This window comes from Rhodamnia argentea, chromosome 1 (genome assembly GCF_020921035.1).
Source record: "Rhodamnia argentea isolate NSW1041297 chromosome 1, ASM2092103v1, whole genome shotgun sequence".
Classification (NCBI taxonomy): domain Eukaryota; kingdom Viridiplantae; phylum Streptophyta; class Magnoliopsida; order Myrtales; family Myrtaceae; genus Rhodamnia; species Rhodamnia argentea.
Genome location: NC_063150.1, coordinates 26,643,060 through 26,665,865, shown reverse-complemented (window position 1 = coordinate 26,665,865; position 22,806 = coordinate 26,643,060). Strand labels below are relative to the sequence as shown.

Here is a 22,806-nt window from a genome sequence, read left to right as displayed (position 1 = left end):
TGCAATTGACGCCAAATGTGGTCATACGGATGAACGAAATCATGTACTGAACTCTGCAGGCATCACGGGGTAATTTTCCCCCAAATCGAACATCCAATCCGTCAATGGCCAATCAAAGTATTCAATCGGACAATTGGTACAAGCGATCGATTCAAGCAGGTCAATCAATTCAATCACGAATATCTGATCGGATTATGCACATTTAAGCTCAATTCAAGAGACAATTTAAAATTAGCCGATTAGATTAGTCAATCGATCGTATGCGCGTCTACGATCCATCGCTCACCCCCGATCAATCAATAACGATCATTCAATCAATCAATCTTATTCAATTAGTCATAAAAATCCTAGCTAATTAGACTAACTTAACCAATTAGGGACATTGAACTTAAACCAAGTTTCTAACCTAAACCAACCCTAATCGAGTTATCTAAACACCTAATAATCTAAATAAACTAATCCAAACGTAATTAATGACCTAACCAAAAATTAGAGGTCGACTCACCGTCAAATAGGCAAGGTAAGTGCGATGGCGGTCCTTGAAAATTTCTCGGCACGGACTTGGAAACTTGGCCCACGGGCTTGGCCGCTCGGCCCAAAATCTCGGCCTACTTGGCCCACGAACTCGGCACACGGCCCAGGAAACTGGCACACGGGACCGGACACTTGGGCTCCAATTCTCGGACACTTGGCCTGCGATCTCGGCACACGGGCCTTGACACTCGGCCAACTTTCCCGGACATGGCCGTGGACAGGCTAGGACACGGCCCGGGACGAACTGGCACACAGCCCAGGCTCACAGGCGCATGGGCCGAGTCAAAACAGGGCACGGCCCGGTCTCGGATAGGCCACAGCCCGCGCGAAACGGGGCACACCAAGAAAAGAACAGAGGCAGCAGGGCGTCGGGGCTGAGGCGGCTGTTCTTGGGGCTGAGGGTGTTCGGACAGGTGCTGGGATGGCTGAACTTCGACCAGGAAGGGCTGGGGTCGTTTGAGGTCGTCTAGGGTGGTCGGAGGAAGCTCGGGCAACAACAACCAGAATAAAACAGGGCTGGTGGAGGAAGAACGGGGCAGTCGGTGAACAGAACAGGAAGTTTTGTGACTTGCGGGGCTGGTCTGCGGGGTCTTGGGGCTTTGGATGGCTATATGGCGGTGCAGAGTGGTCGGAGGTGGTCGGGACAGCGAGCTGGAGGCGGCAGAGGGGGCTGGACAGAGGCCAAACAGAAGCGAAAGGGTAGAAACAGAGTCGGAAAACAGAGCAGGGGAGGCGCTGGACTTCGCAGCTCCCTCGGCAGCTGCTGGCGGCCGTATGGCGACATACGGTGGTCGAAAGGGGTCATACCGGTGGTGTGGTAGCTGAGGAAGGCCGGGGCAGGTGGCCGAGTAGTGGCTGCAACGAGAGGCAGCAGCAGTAACGTCGGGCAGCAGAGGACAGGGGACTAGCGAGCAGGGGCTGTTCGAGTTTCCCGGGGCTATTGTGACGATGATGGTGGCCCGACATGGTGGTGGACGGAGCAAGGAGGAGGTGGAGGTGTTCGGGTGATGAAAGAAAGCAACGAGCGAAACCCAAGAAGAGATAAAAAAAAGAAGAAAAGGAGAAGAGGAGAGGCGGTGGACGTCCAAAATGAGAGAGAGAGAGAGAGAGAGAGAGGGGCGCGGGGGGGAGGGGAGGAGGGGAGGGGTTGCCGACTTTGACTTAGGAGGGGATGAGATGACGTGGGTCCCATGGTCATAATTCCTCGTCTTGGCATCAATAAAGCCCATTTCGCATTTTCGCTGGGGGCAATTTGGTCATTTTGCAACTTAGAGCAATTCTAAGTTGAATTTTCAGGGCATCACAATAGCCTTGGTAGAGATGTCAAATGACCATCGGAAGAGATTATCTTCAATGACGAACAGTGCGGAGTACACAAAGAATTTCAAGATCCTTCAACTCTTCATTGTTAGCATTGAAGAATTCAGTAATGCCTGAATATCATAAATATTTCCCACGAGCGCATTTAATTGTTTCTTCTAGTCAACATCATGAAAAGGAAGAGATTCTACAAGTACTGAATGCCCTTGAGCTCTGAATTATCATCGTACATAATTTTGGCTGAAATATGTTTGTAGATAATTTTGGCTAGAGGGGACTTTGAAACACCGCCCATTCAATAGAATCCCAACAATTCGTGTTTCTAGTGTTCTGAGTGCCTATCATGCACATGAGTAGGACTAGCTTGAACACCATTTTCCCATCGAAAGGTCCATGAACTGGTTTTGGCAGGAGCAACTAGAACAAGTGAACATCTCTATAAGCACACAATTTATCTCCCCGTCCAGACAATCCCTTCAAGTGTTTCCTCGTAAAGGAATATTTGGATAACAGATAAGCAAGTTCTATTGCCTATCAATGAAGAGAACACACAAGCAGATGAAGTGCAATATTCATTCTTACGGCCCCAAAATAAAAGATTCATAAACTATCAGGTTTGCTTAAATGGCAATTTTACCCCCCCAAAACATTACATGATGCCCCAAATTGCACAACGAATCCCTCTGCCCTGCTCTAATGATTTCTCTTCTCTGGAACAAAAGGGCCAAACATTCAACTGAAACTTCACATTGAGGTCAACAGATTTAACAATTTCATCAATAGGCAACGCCTTCCCTCACTAATCTTCATTTCTCTCAACAGATGAATTAACAGTTCACCACCCCAATATTGTGAAAGAGAATTTAGTCAAGATTAAATGTCATCTCCATTTCCCTTTATTCGGTCTCCATTTGTGTAGCTGCCCAATTAGCCACAGCTCCCTGCACAAAAAGATTTCTGTAAGTTTGTCGAACTCTAATTCCTCTCAGCAACATTAGAAACCAACTGGCAAAAAGCCGCTCATTTCAGATGTCTCCCTTAGCACTTATTGTCAATCTTAAAACCTATGAGTACTCTAGCATCTCTCGAGGTGAATGGAAAGGTAGGGGATAATGGAGATCACACAATAGTCCATTTACATGATTTCTGACCCCAGTGAGACTTCTGATATGTCCTACTCACAGGCAATACTGAAATATGAACCTTTGACTGAAAGATGATTTATGATACCTCAGAGAAGCTAAGTAGCGCGTCTCTCCTGTCACATTGGAAGTTTTGCTGCACTAACTATTGACGCTGCTAGCCAAGTGAAATTCATCTTTCTTCATTTCATAACTTCTCCATAACATTTGCAAATCCCAGTAAGAAAGACACCTTTCCTGGAACATAAACTGAACAAAAGCATATTTCAATACACTGTGTCTTCTTCACAGTTGCATCTATGAGTTGATTATGCTGTTAAGTTCCAGGATGAGAACCATAGTTATATGACCTTCCATCTAATTGTTCACAGCATAACGAAGTTATCTCCATTGCGAAGCAAGGATATCAACTTCGAAATATGTGCAGCAGAAAATCGACATGCATACCTCCAGCTGGGAAACATAAAAGTAAAGAAAAACCATCCAAAGAAATTATAGCCGAAAAAGCCGAACCAACACTAGGAAAAGAGAACGAATATTTCTACATAATTAAGAACCCTCTGGTTGTACAGAGGAATCATAATCTCTTTACCTCCATCAGATTTTCAGTCATCAACTATTGAAAAGGTAAATAAAAAGTGCATGCGAAACTTCTCTGTTCATATCCGTGAAAGAATTTGATTGTAGAAAAGGGAAAACATTGATTGTCAGATGAAATAAGTTACCTCAATTTGTTTAAAGTCTGAGCACAAGGAAACAATTAGTGGTCGTGTATCAAGAAGCTTCAAGAAGCTTTCAAGAGAATGTGCGATTATTCCTCGTCTTTTACCTCAGATTCTTCATCTTCTCCCTCCGTTTCAGATATAAATTCATCCTCTTCTCTCTCAAATTCAGATTCAGATTTGTCCACTTCTCCCACAAATTCGATTGACTTCGCCGAGCAAAGCGAAGAAATTGCCTCCACATTTAATTTCTTGCAACGATTTATTTCAACCTTTCGCAGTCCCTTCAAGCTCAACAGATTAGGCAACTCCTGTAAAAATTTACAGGAAGAAATCCTCAAATTTTCCAATGATTGTGGTAGTTGGCCTTGAATCTCAACCAGATTATCACATTCACCTAGGCGAATCTTTTGCAGTCCCATCGAGCTTGACATATCAGGCAACTTCTGTAAAGATTTGCAGGAACAAATAGTCAATTCTTGCAAAGATGGTGGTAGTTCGCCTGGAATCTCAACCAAATTAGCACATTTAAGTATGGAAACTTTTCTCAGTCCTATCAAGCTGGATAGATCAGGAAACCTTTTTAGAGATTCACAGGACCAAATAGTCAATTCTTCCAAAGATCGTGGTAGTTTACCTGGAATCTCAACCAGATTACCACAGTCATGTATGACAACCTGTCGCAGTCCCATCGAGCCGGACAGATCTGGCAACTTCCGCAAAGATTCACAGGAAAAAATCGTCAATCCTTCCAAACATTGTGGTAGTGGGCCTTGAATCTCAACCAGATTACCACAATTTGCTACGTGAAGTACTCTAAGTTCGCTTGAGTTTCTTAGAGTACATAGATCAGGTAGCATCCGCAGCTGTTCAATGTGTCTAAGCCGCAATTCTCGTGGATTCTTTCGAGCGTATCCAACAACTGCCTCCAGGTTTAATTTATCGCAACCGGCTATGTCCTTACCCATCACGCTTGATAGATCTGGCAACTTCTCTAACGAACGACAGACACGAATTTTCAATTCATCCAAAGACCGTGGTAGCTCGCCCTCAATCTCAACCAGATTAGCACAATGCCACACTTGAAGACTCCTCAGTTTGTCTAACTTGCTCATATCAGGTAGTATCTTCACCTGTCCAAGGTCAGACATGTGCAAAACTCGGAGGTTCTCCAAGCAACCAAGGCCTTGAATCTCTGCAATTGCAGCATTCCCAATCCGGAGAGATGATAGTTTCTTCAAATGGGACAGATCTTCCATCGTGCAAAGTGAGCTGCAACGGTCCAAATGGAAGGAGGATAAACTAGAGGGAAGCCTCGGGAGGCAACGCAGATTAGGGCACCAGAGGCGAAGTGACTTGAGTTGCCGAGGGAGGATCAGGTCTGCTGGTGAGGAGGTAGTCACACAGTCAGAGGTGAGGCGCAGAGACTCCAGTTTGCTTAACTTCTCAATCCACTGGGGCAACGGACATTCCACAAGCCCATTAGAATCACGGTCGCAAAACCACAGATCCAATTCCTTTAAATTAGTGAGGTTTGAGAGATCTGGAAATGTGTCCATGCACAACTTCTCCAGTTCTAATTCGATGAGACTTTCAGGAAGCCTCGGTAGCACGAATATTTCTGCACTCGTCAATCTCAAGATCCTCAGGGATTTATTCCGGTAGATGCAATTGCCAATGTTCCCATGTAGATACTGGCTAAGACCTGTTTTGCTGGCTCTTATTTCTTCGAGCTTCCCAATCGTCCAAAGGGCGTCGGGTATGTCGCTTATGTTAGTACCATACATATTCACTACTTTCAAATTTTCCAAATTTCCGATGGAATCTGGTAGTTCTTTGATGCGTGTGAAGGATATATCCAACTCAATCAGCGATTTCAAATTTCCGAATGAATCCGGAAGCCTATCCAACGAATCACATTGGCTTACAGATAGGTATTCAAGGTCTGCAAAATCTCTACCCAACTCGTCTGGCAGCCTTTGAAGATTCCGACATTTGAACAGATCCGGAACTTTCAATCTCTTCATCACCTGTAAAAGGAAAATCATGTCGAGATTACTTTTGAATCTAACAATACAGAATATTAAGTGTTGTCTAGCATATGACATACCTTCATGTGGCTCCACCCTTTCCAATCATCCGTAATTTCACTCTTAGATAGATTTAGAATAACTACATCCTCCATGGAGAATTTTGTAATGTTAAGTGTTGGGGGGATACCAGGCCATGAAATCCATCGTAATTTTGGGAGGAGCCTTGAATGCTCGCTAATCGGAAGAACATTTGATGGCGATTCGCGCCAAAGAAGCCTCTCTTCTACATGAAAATTTTTCATTGAACCGTGCAATTGAAGGAACCGTAGATCTGCTATGCTCTCAAAGTCCTCATAGGTAAAACGATACTGCTTCAGATGGTCCAAGTCTAGACGAAGAGCTTCGGCTTCTTTTTTTCCCTGTCCAAAGGAAAAGTTTAAAACAAAAAAAAAAAAAAATCAAAGGGGAACGCATTTATCAAGTCCACTATATTAAGTGGTTGAGTTCAGTACTATCATTCCTTTAATCTTGAAAGAGCAAAAATATAAGTCAAGGAAGTACTAATGGTATAAGACAAAACAAAAAGTAACTGGCTTTTTTCAAAAAAATATGCCCATAAATACTGAGAATTTATATCGGGGCGGATTTACCTTATGTTTCCTCAGCAAATCTGACCCTACCTTAGGATCCCACACTCTACTCTGCTTCTCCATCTGCATGCCACTTTCTTCACGAACCATTTCTCTTCCAAGGTCTCTGAGTTGATCGTGCATACATAATTTATTATCCTCACTAATGTTCACCAAAGACATATTCCGCAAAACTTCCATAGCTACCTCCGGGAAAAAATCAGATTTACTCCAGAAATGAACCGTAATGTCTTTGTCATACCCAACAAAAAGACAAGCTATATCGAGGAACATATGTTGTTGGCGAAAATTTAATGCATCATAGCTTATTTTCAGCTTACTTTGAATTTTATCATGAGGAATACTTTCTAGCATCTTCAATGTGGCATCCCACATTTCCTTTTTAGTACGACATAAAAGTGAACCTATGACCTCAAGAGCGAGCGGAAGACCTCCAGCAATGTCTATCGCTCTGTTGGATTGGTCGATATAATTTTCTAAAGGGGAACCTCTTCCGAAGGCATGTTTGCTAAAAAGTTGAAGAGATTGATCGGGATTCATGCTTGTAAGCTTATACTTATAGTCCACTTCTGGAACATCAAGAACATCTATCCTTCTGGTAGTAATAATAATTTTGCTCCCTTTGCCTAACCATTCACGGTTACATACAAGCGCATGAATATGATTCTCTTCTTCCACATCATCGAGAAGTAGGAGGACTCTTTTATTAGACAACCTGTCTTTGATGAGCTCAATCCCATCATCTAAGCTTCTTATATCTATGCATTTGTTTTTGACGATGTTTGAGATGAGCTGATTCTGTAAGTATTCAATGCCCTTGGTTTTTGACATTTCACGGATGTTGGACAGAAAGCAACAATTCTCAAAATTTTCTGAAAGCTGATTGTAGATGATTTTGGCCGTAGTTGTCTTTCCAATGCCACCCATCCCGTGGATTCCTATAATCCGTGTTTCACTTGTCTCAGCACCTATCATTTCCATGATAGCATCCACATGGTTGTCGACACTAACCAAGTAGCCTGATACTCCTAGAGAAGCCTTTTTCAACTCATTGAAAACCTCCTGCGTGAATGTTTTCACAAACTCACCTTCTCGCCTAGTGTTTGTTAGAGGTCAAAAGGGCAACGAGTTAGAAACCTGAGTTGAAAAAAACTATGCTCTGACAAGACCACATTGAAAACTACAGACCTATTATAAACGTGTTCTTCAACAATTTATTCCATTTAGAGGAATTAGCGGTGGAACTTGGGGTTAATGAATGGCCTGAACTGACTTTAAATGTTGCTGGGAATGAAATGGGACAAAATTGGGATTGTGCCATTATTTAGTGTGATTTTGCAGTATAACTTTAATTGCATACAATTCAATTTCCACAAAACTAACACAAATCTATAAGAGAAACCGATTGAAATGCATTGAGTTTAATGATACAAGGCATATGAGATGGACCGTTGAAAGCAGTCACCTGTTTCGAATGTCGTGTCCGTTTATTTCCCCAACTGCTCTGAGAGCAGCCCTCCACTCTGTGATAATCTTTTCGTCATGTCGCTTCTTGCTTTCATGTAAACGAAAGGCCTGTCCATAATCCCCAATTTGGTGCTTAACCTCTGCAGGCTCCACATCATAAAAAATGGGGATGATCTTATGTCCCCCATTATTCTTCTTGCACTTGACCATTTGGGCTAACTCCTTGAGACACCAGGGACTCGAGGCATAATTTTTCGAGAAGATAGGTATTAAGATCTTCGACTGCTTAATTGCTTGGAGAAGTTCTGGTGCAAACTCTTCCCCCATGCGGAGACTTTCATCGTCTTTAAATGTGCGGATTCCTGCCTCTGTAAGTCTAGTGTAAAGGTGGTCAGTAAAAGTTGCTCGAATGTCCGGTCCTCTAAAGCTCAAGAAAACTTCATAGTCATATTTCGACGAAGTATCTATTTCAGGTACTTCTGTTGAAGTATGAGTACCAGAATCGCCACTTTCCATTCCATGGTTTGCAGCTGCATCCTTATTTGCTCCTGATGAAGTAGCCATTGAAGTGTGAGCACCAAAATCGCCTCCTGCCGTTCCGTCGTTTGCAGCTGCATCCTTAGCTGGTCCTGATGAAGTAGCCATTTCAGATACTCCTGTTGGAGTCGGAGTGCCAGAATCGCCTCTTGCAGTTCCATCATTTGCAGCTGCATTGATCTCCCTTGATCTTCTATACAAGAAGTAAAGGAACAGCAGAGCAGCAAAAGCAGGGGCAGCAAGAGATGAAAAAAGTTGGGAAACCATGATCACAAGTGTGTGTACGAGAACCACAAATGGAGATCTCTGTGGGTCGTAAACCGCAGAAGACAGGATTGGCTCAATTTGCAGAGGGTCGAGGGCCAGTTTTGCTAGAATTGGTCAATGATCCAGTACAGCCTGTCAAAGTCAAAGTTTAACACCGAAAGTGGTCCCTTCCAACTCGATCAATCCTTATCCCTTATCTTCACCGTCATAACACAATTGTAAAAAAAAAAAAAAAAAAGGGGGTTGGGGGGTGTGTGTGTGTGTGTGTGTGTGTGTGTCTGTGTAAATAAACTAGTGAAATTCTAAAAAGATGGGAGCAATCGACTGCTTTCGGTGGCTAAAGTAAAATATTAAAAGGATGGGAGCACTCAAGTGCTTTCGGTTTTAAATTTTTTGACCATTTTTGGTCGAGGACAATTTATATATGAATTTTTTTTATTAGTTTGTTTGATCACTCTACAGTTGGTTCTAGGGATATGTTAATTTACTAATTCATCAAAAATGGCGTTAAATTCTTGAACGTGCTGGCAACTTATTTACGATACCAATAACAAGAGCTGGTAATTAACCACTCAATTGGGATGTTGGTGAATTCAGTATGAAATTGCGTGGTAATTAGACGTTGACAAAATCAACAATGCACCGTACAACCTTCCATTGTTTCCCAATGTACAGCTAAACAGTAGTGTGGTTTTGTGTGTTTCAGCATCTAATGCATTATATAAGATTCATCGGCAATTTCATTGGATGCTTCCTATATAACTTTTTGCTCAATAATTCAATCGCGGTGGGTAGGCACATGCCAACTTTGTCAGCCATCTTCACATGGAATGATTCTTCAAAATGCAATTAATCTATCCCGGGAGGAATGGACACGAAAGTCAATTTCCTGTATAATTAATCTATCAATATCAGGTCATGCACATGCCGACATTGTCAAGCATCCCAGAAATAAAGATGTACACATGAAACGATCTTTGAAAAAGTAGTAGCACTAGGCTCCAAACTCATCTGAACTACGGTTAGGAAAGAACAATTACTCCGCTCCCCTAAACAATTTTCGCACTGACACTAGCTTTCGGTAGAAAAGTTAGTATTGGTACTACCAACGTTTCACGTGCTGTGATGCGTTAGTCGGTCTCCAAGACCGATCGAGCTCGTCCGCTTCAATAAAAGGTCGACTCTTCTCACATCTCGAGAACGAAAGTTACCCCTTTCTAAGGTTGGTTTTGGAGATTTGGCCCTTCAGTCTCCTTTTCACTAGATAGGAAAAATTAGAATTACAATCTGCACTACGGTGGCTGTTTGAATTCTTGCCCAAGGTTTTCAAATCACCAGAAAACCAATGTACTTAATGTTAGGATTCGGCGCGCAATCGCAACGAAGTAAAACGAGCGAGAATGAAAAAATTGAGACACGAGATTTTATCCCGATTCACCATTAAACTATGGCTTCGTTCGAGAGAGGATTCCACTATAATTAGTACCTCGCACCTCTCGTTACATCACTTAGGGCTTGCATGGCAACGATTATGGTTCTCTGATTCTATTCCCCGAAATAAAAAAGGATGAGAATCATGTTTGGTAACGTAAATGATTTTGTTGTTGATTCTATTCCCATCAATAGTTTTGGAGCAAAAACAAGACCAAAATAAAGTTGATTCTAGAAAAAAAATCACTTTTGAGAATCATAAAATAGAATGAAGTCCAACATCTCTCACTTTTCCCTTTCGCTTCTCTCATCACTTTTCACTCTACCCAAATATAACGAGCTCTCATTTTCAAAGAAAAATATTTAAGATCATAAAAAATAAAATAAAAATAAAAAATTCTAAAAAAATTCTAAAAAATCATAAAAATTTCAAAAAATCCCTAAAAATAGAAGAAGCTTAGATTAAGCTAATTTGATCTTATTTTCATGAATTTGGGCCTAGATTCCCTAGATTTCATAGATTTTATTTTTTTTAGGAAAATCATAAATATTTTGAAATTAAACCCGAATCACATTTCTCTAAGCCGATAGGGTTTCATTAGGATTTTATGATGCAATTTATCAATGTCATGATTCCTTGATTGCGCACTTGACTTCATTGGTTGTACTTTAGACTTAGTCTAGTTTTATAAAATTTGGAAAAAGACAAAAACAACCGGCGTGAACACTTAGCATTAGCTTACCTCATAGGTTTAAAAATTAATTAAAATTTTGTATGAAAAACATTTAGAAAAAACTCAACTTCGGTGCTGAAAGGCCGTCGGTGGGAACACCGACATGACCAAGTCCCCGGACCCTAGATTTCTTTGGTTGCGTAGAATCGAACAGTTTCTCCCGACCGTTCGATAAGGTTTCCGATTTACCTTCCTTAAAGACCGGTGCGACTCCATTTGCATGTACACATATAGATGCTATCGATCACTCTAAGATTGAATTTGATATTCCTTCATTGTGATTTGGTATAGGCCTGCAAAGGCCCAAGCTAATCTGAAATCACACACTAACTCAACGCGGTCTATCCCTTTTTTTAAGCTTAAAATGAATCGTTATGACACGATAATTAGACGGAATAGCACGAAAAAATATTATATGCAATATGCGATACGTTATATAAAAGAATCACTATGAATTAATTTTCAATTAATTCGAAATGTAGGATTAAATTTCACGAAGTAACTACGTAATTATTTTACTTAAATGACAAAAATTTGGGAAGAGAAATTATTTTCGAGAACAAAAATTTTGTACGATTACCAAACGCGTTTTTGCTCTGAGAACAGAAATTTTATACAATTACCAAACACATTCTGATTCTCTAAAACTCATCCACGTAATAGAATTAGAAAAACCAATTCTAATCATAATCACTTTTTCGAATCAGAATAGTTGTCACGCAGGCCCTTACTTTACAAGCGAAAAAGAGAATATATAGCAATAGCTATTCATTAGCCTAAACTCAAATTTCTAATGAAAAATTACGGATTTAAATTGTAAAAATCCTCTGGTGTCCAGGGGGTGCTGCTCTCTTGAGACCCCCGCCAGAGCGGGACGCACATGCTTTCTTGTCGCAGAGAAATACGAATCACACCTCAATACTTAATAGGTATTTTGGTTGAGCTTTCTAGCAAGTGTGAGTATTAAGGTGACAGAGTGTTATTGGCGTTAGTGCTGGCTGCACAAGTACTTCAACCGCTTCGTGGCAGGGACTTGTGCAGATTAACTGTTAAATCAAGCATCTTGGAAACAGATGATGACCTTGTCTTGCATCATTTCCTCTTGGCTTTGACATGTAACCCTGATCAGCATTTGCAACGAGTGTCGTAAACTTTTTACCTTCTTTTTACTGATATACAGGAATTAACATTAGTGGAAACCTACCCACCGATCGGTGGCCGAGTTGGTTTGAGTTTAGTTCCTTTCACAAGAGGTTCCGGGTTCAAAACTCCTCGGCCTAGATGTCTTAAGTGGGGGGTCGTGGTGGTTGGCTCCTGCGCTAGCCCCTCCCGAGGACTAGTCGTGCTCCACCGCTGTGTTGAACGAAGCTCGCCGGCTTCGCGGAACCTCGATCATTAAAAAAAAAAAAAACATTAGTGGAAACCTGAAAATCTAAATCTTCTTCGTCATTTCAGAGGATATATTGCTAATTATGATCATTCAAAGCACATTGTGCAAGAGACCAACTCAGTCTTGACACCGCATGATAAGTTAAGAGTTCGTACGTTATGGTAAAAGCCAGAGTACAACACGAAAGCGTGGGGAAAGATATATTGTCGTCTCCCATTCACGTCTTCCTTTACTTAGTGAGCTGGTTGCCAATTCTACCGTTATTTTTATTTAGATTTCTAATCAACCTACCCAAAATGATTAGCGGCGACTCCAATGTTAAAATCATTTGAATTAACCAAAGTTACGAGTTGGTAGGACATGGGAGAGTCCGTATTAGGTTAGTCATTAAATTAACATGATAATCCATTAGGCTAAAAATTTCTTTTAGGTCGCGACAGGTACTTTGCTAGCAGTGTTTTCCTTTAATAAGGCAAGTTCAACAGCTAAACTACACTACAAGTGTCAAAACTTTGTGTACGATGCTCACTTTAGTGCTAAAACTTTCAAAATGATCATTTAAGTGCCAATTTTTTTTTAAAAACGTTCATTTCAACACCAAATCCGATTTAAGCTAACATGGCTCTCCGGAAATCCGATGTGGCCTATTTTTTATTAATATTTGAGCTAATGTGGCTCGCCGGAGTTGGTACTAAGGTAAGCGTTTTTCAAAAAAAATGGCACATAAGTGATCATTTTGAAAGTTTTGACACTTGAAGTAATCGTTTTTTAAAAAATTTGGCACTTAAGTGATCGTTTTGAAAGTTTTAGTACTAAAGTGAGCGCCGTACATAAATTTTGGCACTTATAGGATACTTAGGGCCAAGTTCAACTTTTCTCATTTCTCAAGAACATAAATTTTCTCGAGGAGTTTTGAGTCTCAAGGGGAGACCGGGCATGTGTTCCCATGCATCTTACACAGCACAATGCCGAGTTTTCTTGTTAAAAAGAAAAGTACACACTCTCCATTGTTTTCCAAAGCTAAACGAAAGCGTGGTTTTGTGTGTTTCGGCATCTAATGCATTGTATAACGTTCATCAGCAATTTCACGGATGCTTCCCATATAATTTTATATCAATATTCATGGTGGTAGGCACATGGCAACATCGTTAGCATCTCAACAATAAAAATGTTGACATGGAATGACTTTTAGAGTCTCGATTGACCAAAAGTCATTTTTAGGATATTGTTTTCAGACTTTCTAGAATTTGAATGACAGAAAACTACTCAAGCGATGAAAAACGTTTTCCCATAGGCTGAAAGAAACAAGTTTAGACTGAGGAAAACGATTTTCTCTTTAGCAAGAAGGATATTGTTTTCCTCAAACCAATTTGTTGACATTACAAGCTGAATTTGAGTTTCATTTGTTTCATAGACAATGAATGATGTTATCAGTATTTTTCTAAAAATAATGATATTCGACGAGAAAAAGGATGAAAATGGACTTACAACATATAGTTTAAGCTTAGAAAAAGTTAAATTCTGGTGAACAATGCCAATTTTCATGATTTATGAATGATTTCTAAATTTTCTAGAAATACATTCAGCTTCAATACTTGAAACAACACAGATTCAGCTTGGACTCGATCAGAGTTAACTTGTATTATGAGGATACAAGCTATTGCAATGGTCCTAATCTTAGAAGTAATCACCCATTGGGCATGCGTTTTACGTCCCACAATTTAGTGCTCCGACTTCACTGAGAGTGGCCTTCCACTCGCTAACGGTTACATGTTGCATCGCCTCTTGTTTTTGTGTTCGATGAAGGCCTGTCCATACCCGCCTATTTGGTATCCGTTTCGCCGGAATTTCTCTCACCACGAAATACTTTTTACCGAAAGTATTTTTTTTATTTTTAAATGTGTGAGAAGGGTCCTGTGGCAATTCTAAACATGGGTGATCCACGAAAATAGGATCAACAGACAAAATCTTAAAAAAATATACAAACGTAAATCGAACCGGAGTTTAACGTGACGAGAAGGCTTATAAAGTACAATTTTTACTAATGAACCAATGTAAACAAGCTTTTACGGAGTTTGACTCAACAACAAGAGCCGAGAAGGCCCTTTGGGTGGTGGTGAGTTGACCCGATTACGACCGGCGGATCCTGGATTACCAAAAAAAAAAAAAAAAAAAACAAGAGCTGAGAAGGGTTCGACACTATATTGGAGTTTGACTCAACGGTAGAATGTCTAGGATAAGATAAATGTCAAAGTTTGACTCGACGACAAATAACTGAAAGCTATAGGTAAGGAATTTAAAGTGCATCACGGGAAGTAAAGACAAAAATAAATCTATTTGATTTATCGAGGGCCTTCCTGTTAGATTCTTGGTGGTATTTATAATGGTTGAATAGCTCACTACTCTTTAACAGTTGCAGCTTCAAAGGATCCTTATCGATTGCTTCCATATTTGCTTTTCTTCCTGCAGCTATATTGGGGCTTATATAACTGTTGATGGTCATTCTTCCGCTAGACGTTAAAAATCAACATCAATCAATTTATATGTTAAGAGAAACTTGCTTTGTGAAACAGTTCTACACCTAATTCAATATAAACTCTGTTATAACCTACTTTATAAATGTAGAAATGACTAGCACATTGTAGGTATATTACAAGTTAGCTGCATATTATAGTGTTTACTTACAAATATTTGTGATACAAAAATCCTTTCATAACCTAATTTATATGTGTGGTAATTACTAGCATATTGTATGTATCTTACAAATTCTTGGCTTTGTTGGCGTCAGAGTCCACAACTATTTCAATTCCATCGTCGTCTTTGGAGGACTGGACACGTGGCGTTAATAGATGCCATCGTCGGCAGGGGCGTGAACACCTTCCAGTAGGTTGATCACTAAATGATAGCCCCCACGTGCCACACACATGACCTACCCACGCTCTGGTATTTGCCTTAAAGCACGTGTATCGATGGACAAACTATATTTGATATTAACAGTACCAAACCTCATAAGGCTCCAGGTCGTAGAAAATGGGCATGATCTTCTTGCCCTTGGTTTTCTTGCACTCTAGCACGAGACCAAATCCTCGAGACACCTTTCTCTAAAGTCATAAGTTGTTTTGAGAAGATGAGTATGGAGATACTTGACTGTTTGATTGCTTGGAGAAGCTCTGGGCCAATCTCTTCCCCGATGCACACCTCTTGATCATCTCTGTAAGCATGAATTCCCGCATAGATCAGGCTAATATAAAGGAAGCCGGAAATACCTGCTCGATTATCCGTTTCTCTAAAGCTCAATAACACCTCGTAGTCACAAAAATTGATGAAACCGTCATTTCTTGAATTTTTTTCAAGTGTATATGCATGTAGCGTGGTCTACTGTTCCATTGTTTGCAGCTACGTCATTTTTCAATAGCACCAGCTTTAGTGATTCTCTAAGTAGCACAAACGCGGACACGAGACACGCGACACGACACGACACGAAACGTCGATACGTTATTTCTAAAAAATAAAAAATTTTGACACGTTGAGACATGTTGTATTTTAAATATATATTTTTATATATACATGTCTACAAAAAATTATTTTGTTAGGTATGCAAAGATTTTAGAATAGTGTTAAAAAAAAAAAACCTCATTTTTAAGCGAAATTGTTTTGTTTTTTAAAATTTTAAATGAAAAATATTCATTATTTCTCCTCTCCGTCTCTTTATCTTCAAAGTGGTTTTTTCACCTCCACGGAGTCTTGTCAACGTCAAGTTACTCTTCCAAGTTACAACTCCCGAGAGTTTCTTTTATTCCCAAAGGTTTTTTCCATTGAACCCCACCACACACGCACCCCTTCCCCTTTCCCTTCCCGCTCCGAACCCCAATCAGCACTGGGCTTCCTCCTTTTTCTCTCTCTCAAACTTCGTCTTTCTATCATCACTTCCTCTTCCGCTTTCTCTCTCTCTCGCGAAGAGGCAGCCGTGGCCCAAGTTCGGAGGCCGGCGACTTTCAGCTGACGGGAAGAGTTGTTCATTACAATTATCTCTCTCCCTCTTCCAGAGAACAACCTCCTCAAGGGCTTCGTCAACCTGAGTGACACCATACTGGCCCAGCTTTACCACGCCTCCTACGGCGAGCGCTCCGAGCCCCTCCTCCTCCTTATCGCGTGGCTCCCCGCCGCCATCTCCATCATCTTCCTCTGCACCGTCCGCATTCTACGTGTCCGACGTACCCAACACGCGTGTCGACGGCTGTTGACCAAGTGTCAAATTCCCGACACGCGTTGACCGCGTGTCAGAGTGTGTCGAACGCGTGTCGGTATGCGACACGTGTTCCACACAGACCCGGATGCCTTCTTCACACGTCCGTGCTTCTTAGGTGATTCCTACTCAAAGTCTTCTCTTGGAGAAATCCTTGAAGAGATCAGCAGAAAATCACCAGATATGACCAATTAGAAGCTCGTTTGCCAGACGGGGTGATACAGTTTCCATAGAATATTATTGCAACGTAATTTGACTGTGACTAAGTCAACAATGCACAGTATACGCTCCATTCTTTTCCAATGTACAGCCAAATGGCAGTGTTAGTCTTGTGTTCTTCAGCATCTAATGTATAATACGAGGTCCACCAGCGATTTCGCGGATGATTCCGATATAATTCTTCTTCGAAAATATAATCTAGGCGATTGTGACTCCCTGTATCTAGGGACGAATGGACACAAAACATCAGCTTCCTACGCAATTAATCTATCAAAATTAGGACAGGCACATGGTAACATTGTCAGGCATCTCAAAGATGAAGATATGCGTATTGAATGATTCCTTAAAAAGGTATTAGCACTAGGCTACAAGCTAATAGACTACGATTAAGAAAAAGAAATGGCTCCTCTCATGTTGGTTCTGGAGATGTGGCCCTCCACTTTCCGAGAAACTAACAACCTCAATTTTCTCTGCCAAGACTTGCACATGTAAGACCATTAGTCTATAAGAATTCCATGCAGGATAAAATACCTTTGTAATGGAAATTGGAACAATATTAACTCCTCTTTATTTATTGTCTATGTCATGCCAAATGTTCTACGGATACAGGTTATTATCTAAGTTTTTTTCCCCTATCTTCGGGGAGGTGAACTCCGGGCAGTCTTCGACTCCCCAAAAAAACAAAACTCTAGGCGGTCCAGTTTAATGGCCTGATCAGGCCCAGGCCCGAATTAACTCTGAAACACAAAGCCTGGTGGAATAATTGGGCTGGAATCCCAAATTGGGCTTGATCTTCGTCGAAGCACTTACATAGCCATCGATCGAATATAGAAAGAATCACGTTTATTTCGGGATGGACCATCCATTGCATTTAACCTTGATTAGTGTCTATAAATTGCCCATCACAAAGCATTGCAGCTAGACATAGATTCATGCGTTGTACTGACTATGGGTCACAAATGGGTTGATGGGTCAATTTGGGTCGGACCATTTATGACCCGACCCAAACTCCACCCAACTCACCCGTTTTGACAGGTCTACTTTTTTATTAGACAACCTATCTTTGATGATTTTAATACCATCATGAATGTTTCTTATTCCCGAGCATTCAACTTTGAGGATGTTAGAGATGAGCTGATTCTGCAATCATTCAATGCCCTTGTGTTATGGCATTTCACAGATGTTGGACAGAAAACAACAATGATTGAAATTGTTTGAAAGTTCATTGTAGATGATTTTTACGATAATCGTCTTTCCAATGCCACTCATCCCATGGATTCCTATAGTCCGTGTTTCACTTGTTTGAGCACCTAGCATCCCCATGATTGCATCCACATGGTTGACATGGTTGTCGACACTGAGCAAGGAAGACGATTATACCAAATAAGCCTTTTTCAATTCTCTGAAAACCTCCACGGTGAGTTTTTTGCAAATTCACCTGCTCGCCTAGTGTTTGTTGGAGGTAAAAAGGAAATGAGTTAGAAATTTTGTTGAACCATAAAATGTTTTGACAAGACCAAATTGACAACTACGGACCTACCCGACATGTGTTCTTTGAGGATTTGTTTAATTGTGCATGAATTAGCGTCGGTACTCGGGGTTAATGAATGACCTAAAGTGGAAAAATATGTTGTTTGAAATGAAAAAGGACAATTTTGGTTTGTGCCATTTTTTAGCATGATTCTCGCGGCATAACTTCAATTAGGGGTGTTAAAAAGGCCCAACACGACTCGACCCAGCCCCACCTAGCCTGGCTCTAAAATTTAGAGAATTTTCGGGCTGGACCTTGGTTATGTTCCAATAAGGGCTGGTGCCATTAGACCTACTCGGGCCCCTCGGTTCTCAACGCCCCGCGCCGATTGCATCTCGGTTAGGATTTCTTACGGTAATCGACGTTGTCCCGCGTGCCTCGAAGCCGATCTCCGATTTCCTATTTAGCTTTGTTGGCTTCGTCTAGAGTTTGCTCGAGTGTTTGTTTATATGACGAGCTGGAGGTTCATTTTTAATCTTTTCTTTGGGGGTGAGGGAGCGCGTAGGGCTTAAGTCCCTTGTGTGAAACGAGTGCTATGACCAGAGAAGACAAATGTGCGTGTGGTGATGTGTGATCTCCGGTAGGCATCTATATTGGGTACTTCTCCGGATATCGAATGCTCCCGACTAGTTGTTTGAAATGATCGACCTGATTCCTTCCGAAATTGGTAGAGAAGAGGGAGAGAAGAAAGAGCGGCATTAGAGAGAGAATGAGGAGAAAACCATGTGTACTAGGGGTGTGCAACTGGACCGGGTTTACCCGGACCCGGATCGGCCCACCCGAAAAACAGGGTCGGGAATCGGTTCTTGCTCAAACCGGTCCGGGTTTCGGTTCCAATTTTTAGGAACCGGTTGAAACCGGTCCGGTTCTCGGTTTTAGGTGAAGACCCACCTAGAGCGGTTTTAGAACCGATTTTTAGTTACTTTAAAAAAAAAAAAACCCTAATGCAGTGTCCAAATAACTATGAGTTTGGTTTTATGCTCGTGGTGTTTGAATTTTTCTAGTGCTGATTCATGCGCGCTTAATGTGGTGTCTTTTAGCATGTTATTTGGATCTTACAATTTCAGTTCTTTTTTAATGGGTACAACGAAAATTGAAGTGTGATTCTTGCACTATGTTAATTCAGCGTTACGGAGGATCATTGTTGCTTTTGATGGATTGTAACTTTTATTTTTTATATCGGGGTTTGTTGCTTTTGGTGGATCATGCTATTATTTATTATTATTTTTTGGATTGTTTCTTTTGGTGTATCATAATTTTTGTTGCTCATTTCATCGATGCTCATATTATTTTGATGAAAAAAAAGGAAAACAAGTTTTCGGGTAGACCCCGAAACCGGACCGAAAAACAGGGTTGGTTCCAAAACAGGTTCCAAGACAAATAGGGTTGGTTCTCGGTTCCAAAAACTGGGAACCGGTTATAACAGAGTCGGTTTTAGGGTCTTGGTCTAGACCCGGCCCATGCTCACCCCTAATGTGTATTTAGGTTGGTCACATAACTTGTATTTATAATAGATAATAGCTTATTACATTAGATGGGCCAAGCCCAAACCACCAATAAACAATTATAAAATAAATAAATAAATAAAAGAAAGAGAGAGGGGAAAATACCACGTGACTTAGCACTCCCCCTCAAGCTGGAGCATAGATATTCATCATCTCCAGCTTGTTACAAATGAACTCTATCCTCTTTCCAATAGTAGATTTTGTAAGGATGTTTGTAAGTTGATCACCGGTCCGAATATATTCGAACTCGACGACATTTCCGAGCAAAGAATCTCTAACAAAGTGATAATCAACTTCGATGTGTTTAGTCCTCTCATGAAAAACTAAATTATCTCTAATATGTAGGGTTGACTGATTATCACACTATAATTTAGAAGGATAATCAATAGAATAGCCTATCTCTGTCAAAAGTTGCTGCAACCACATAATCTCAGCGGTGGTACTTGCCATTGAGCGATACTCTACTCTGCAACTAGACCAAGCAACCACATCTTGCTTCTTACTCTTTCATGAGACTAGATTACCACCCATAAATATAGTAAAACCAGATGTACATCGCCTATCAACGGGAGATCTAGCCCAATCAACATCACGGAATGCTTCGATGAGAGAATGTTTGTGATTTTGATAGATAACACCCTTCTCGGGGTCCTTCTTCAGATACTTTACAATGCACAGAGCAGCTTTGCAATGAGGAACACGAGGGTCGGCTATAAACCGACTAACAACACCGACCGGAAAGGCAACATCGGGTCCGGTTACGGTGAGATAATTGAGTTTTCCTACTAATCTACGATACCTCTCGGGCTCTGGAATCGGGGGCCCTTCTTGCAACATGAGCTTACACTAGGAATCATGGGGGACTCACAATATTTTGCCCCAAAAAGCCATGTATCCCGTAATAAATCTAAGACATATTTCCTCCGAGATAGAAAAACACCATTCTTACATTTAGAAACCTCAATATCAAGAAAGTATCCCAAAAGACCAAGATCCTCGATCTGAAATTGACTGCGCAAGAACTCCTTGAGCCTGGAGATGCCTGCTAATCACTAGCAGTGATCACAATATCATCCATATATATAACCATATAGATACAACCCGCAGGAGAAGTATAATAGAAAACAGAACTATCCTTAATACTATGCTTCATGCCAAAATCCCATACAACAGCTATAGTAAACTTGCTAAACCATGCACAAGGTGACTACTTAAAACCATATAAAGAGCGATGAAGGCGACGGACCTTACAAGACTCTCTCTAAGCAGCAAACCCGAGAGGTTGCTCCATATACAACTCCTCGTCAAGATAGCCATTCAAGAAAGCATTCTTGCCATCAAGCGGATGGAGGATCCAATCATGGGAGGTTGCTAGAGAAATAAATAACCGAACAAACGCTATTTTAGCCACCGGGGAGATGGTCTCAAAATAATCAACACCATATTCTTGAGCATATCCCTTAGCAACAAGACGAGCTTTCAAGCTAGCAAGCGAGCCATCCAGGTTAACCTTGATAGTATAAACTCATTTACAACCAATAGCTTGCTTACCTATGGGAAGAGGAACAAGTTCCCGTGTCTCACTCTAAACCAAGGCCTACAACTCATCCACCACAGCAACACGCCAACCGGAATGAGCCAAGGCATCAGAAACCGACCATGGAACAGAGATGGAATCCAAAGTGGGAATCAACGCTTGTATCTGAATAGATAAACCCTTATAAGAGTCAATATAAACGGGTCTATCACGACAAGCACGAATACATTTAGGGAGAGCAATAGGCTCATCATTTGAGGGGAGATCCGGCACTAATGGAGAGGTATTTAATGGAGGTAGCACTAGCAAAGATGCATCCGGAGGAGGATCTAATGAGTCATTAGAAGGCACATTGGACAGGGTCAAAGAAATCACAAGAACCGGCCGGCGATGATACACACAACCATACCACACGTCAGTGGATTAGGTTGTGGGTGTAGATGGTATCCCGTAGGTAAGATCGGACAAAGGAGATGGACTAGGACATCCTCCAAGAAAGTAGATGAAGAATCATTATAAGTGCCATAGGATTGAGACTCATGGAAGGTAACGTCTGCAGAGACAACGTGGCAACCTAAATTAGGAGAAAAACAGCAATAACCTTTCTGATGCCAAGCATAACATAGAAAAATTCAATGAAGAGACTTATGGTCGAGTTTAGAAACCCGAGGTTGTGTATCATGAACGAAACACACACCCCCCAAATATCTTGGGAGAGAGAGGGAATAGAGATTTAATAGGGAACAACACACGGGAAGGGATTTCTCCATTGAGAATAACATAGGGAAGATGATTGATAAGATAACAAGCGGTCAAAACCGCATCCGCCCGGAATGACTCGAACATTGTGCTGGAACAAGAGAGCACGAGCAACCTCTAACAGATGCATATCCTTGCGTTTCCTACACCATTTTGTTGAGGTGTGTCGGGGCAAGAAGTTTGATGGACAACACCATTACGGGAAAGAAAGGACATGAATTGAGAGGATAAATATTCCCGACCATTATCACTGCGCAAACATTTAACATAAGTGGAGAATTGAGTTCGAACTTTAGCAAAAAATTCACAAAAAATTTGAAATACCTCAGAACGATTTTTCATTAAATAAACCCATATCATCGGTGAATGGTCATCAACAAAGGTTACATCATACTTGAAACCAAGCTTTGATACGACATGACAAGGACCCATACGTCCGAATGAGATAACTCAAATGGAGTTAATACTCTTTTATTGACTCTAGAAAAATAAGGCACACGATGATGCATAGCAAACCGACATGACTCACATTCAAAGGAAACATTCTTAAAATGAGGATATAACTTATGGAGGGTGGTAGAAGCTGGATGGTTGAGACGACAGTGAATCTCATATGGACTGGGGATGTGGCGAAATAGGCTACCGACGGTGGTGTAGCTTCAATAACATAGACTCCTCCTTCGAGCCTTCCTTTACCAATGGCCTTCCTCGTCAAAAGATCCTAAAAAACACAACCATCAAGGAAAAAAGAGACTGAACAATTCAATTGTTTTGTGATCTAA

At 41.1% G+C, this 22,806-nt stretch overlaps 2 protein-coding genes and 1 long non-coding RNA gene across 3 annotated transcripts in view; 1 reads left to right on the top strand and 2 right to left on the bottom strand.

Moving 5' to 3' along the window:
• LOC115753688 (disease resistance protein L6-like) overlaps positions 1 to 22,806 on the bottom strand; it is a 420,087-nt gene that overhangs the window by 311,922 nt on the left and 85,359 nt on the right. The window lies entirely within an intron of this gene.
• LOC125313590 overlaps positions 1 to 22,806 on the top strand; it is a 108,406-nt gene that overhangs the window by 4,884 nt on the left and 80,716 nt on the right. The window contains exons 2-3 of the long non-coding RNA XR_007197253.1: positions 3,090 to 3,114; positions 12,091 to 12,097. This is a non-coding gene — a long non-coding RNA (uncharacterized LOC125313590). The remainder of the gene's footprint in view (positions 1 to 3,089; positions 3,115 to 12,090; positions 12,098 to 22,806) is intronic.
• LOC125313584 (disease resistance protein L6-like) lies at positions 5,486 to 8,800 on the bottom strand. The gene is made up of 4 exons (XM_048273265.1): positions 8,543 to 8,800; positions 7,867 to 8,431; positions 5,829 to 6,170; positions 5,486 to 5,748 (listed from the first exon to the last, which is right to left on the bottom strand). Exons 1-3 carry the CDS (start codon positions 8,670 to 8,672, stop codon positions 6,140 to 6,142), a joined length of 726 nt encoding a protein of 241 aa, XP_048129222.1. The 5' UTR covers positions 8,673 to 8,800; the 3' UTR covers positions 5,486 to 5,748; positions 5,829 to 6,139.

Bases quoted from the DNA above. Each gene is read 5' to 3' on its own strand.
- LOC125313584 (XM_048273265.1), bottom strand. From the start codon at position 8,672: ATGGTTTCCCAACTTTTTTCATCTCTTGCTGCCCCTGCTTTTGCTGCT. The intron at 8,432-8,542 runs GCACTCCGACTC...CTCACACTTCAA, and splicing joins AACTGCAAGAGGCGATTCTG to TGGCTACTTCATCAGGAGCA. The intron at 6,171-7,866 runs GTGACTGCTTTC...TCCTTTGGACAG, and splicing joins GGACACGACATTCGAAACAG to GGAAAAAAAGAAGCCGAAGC.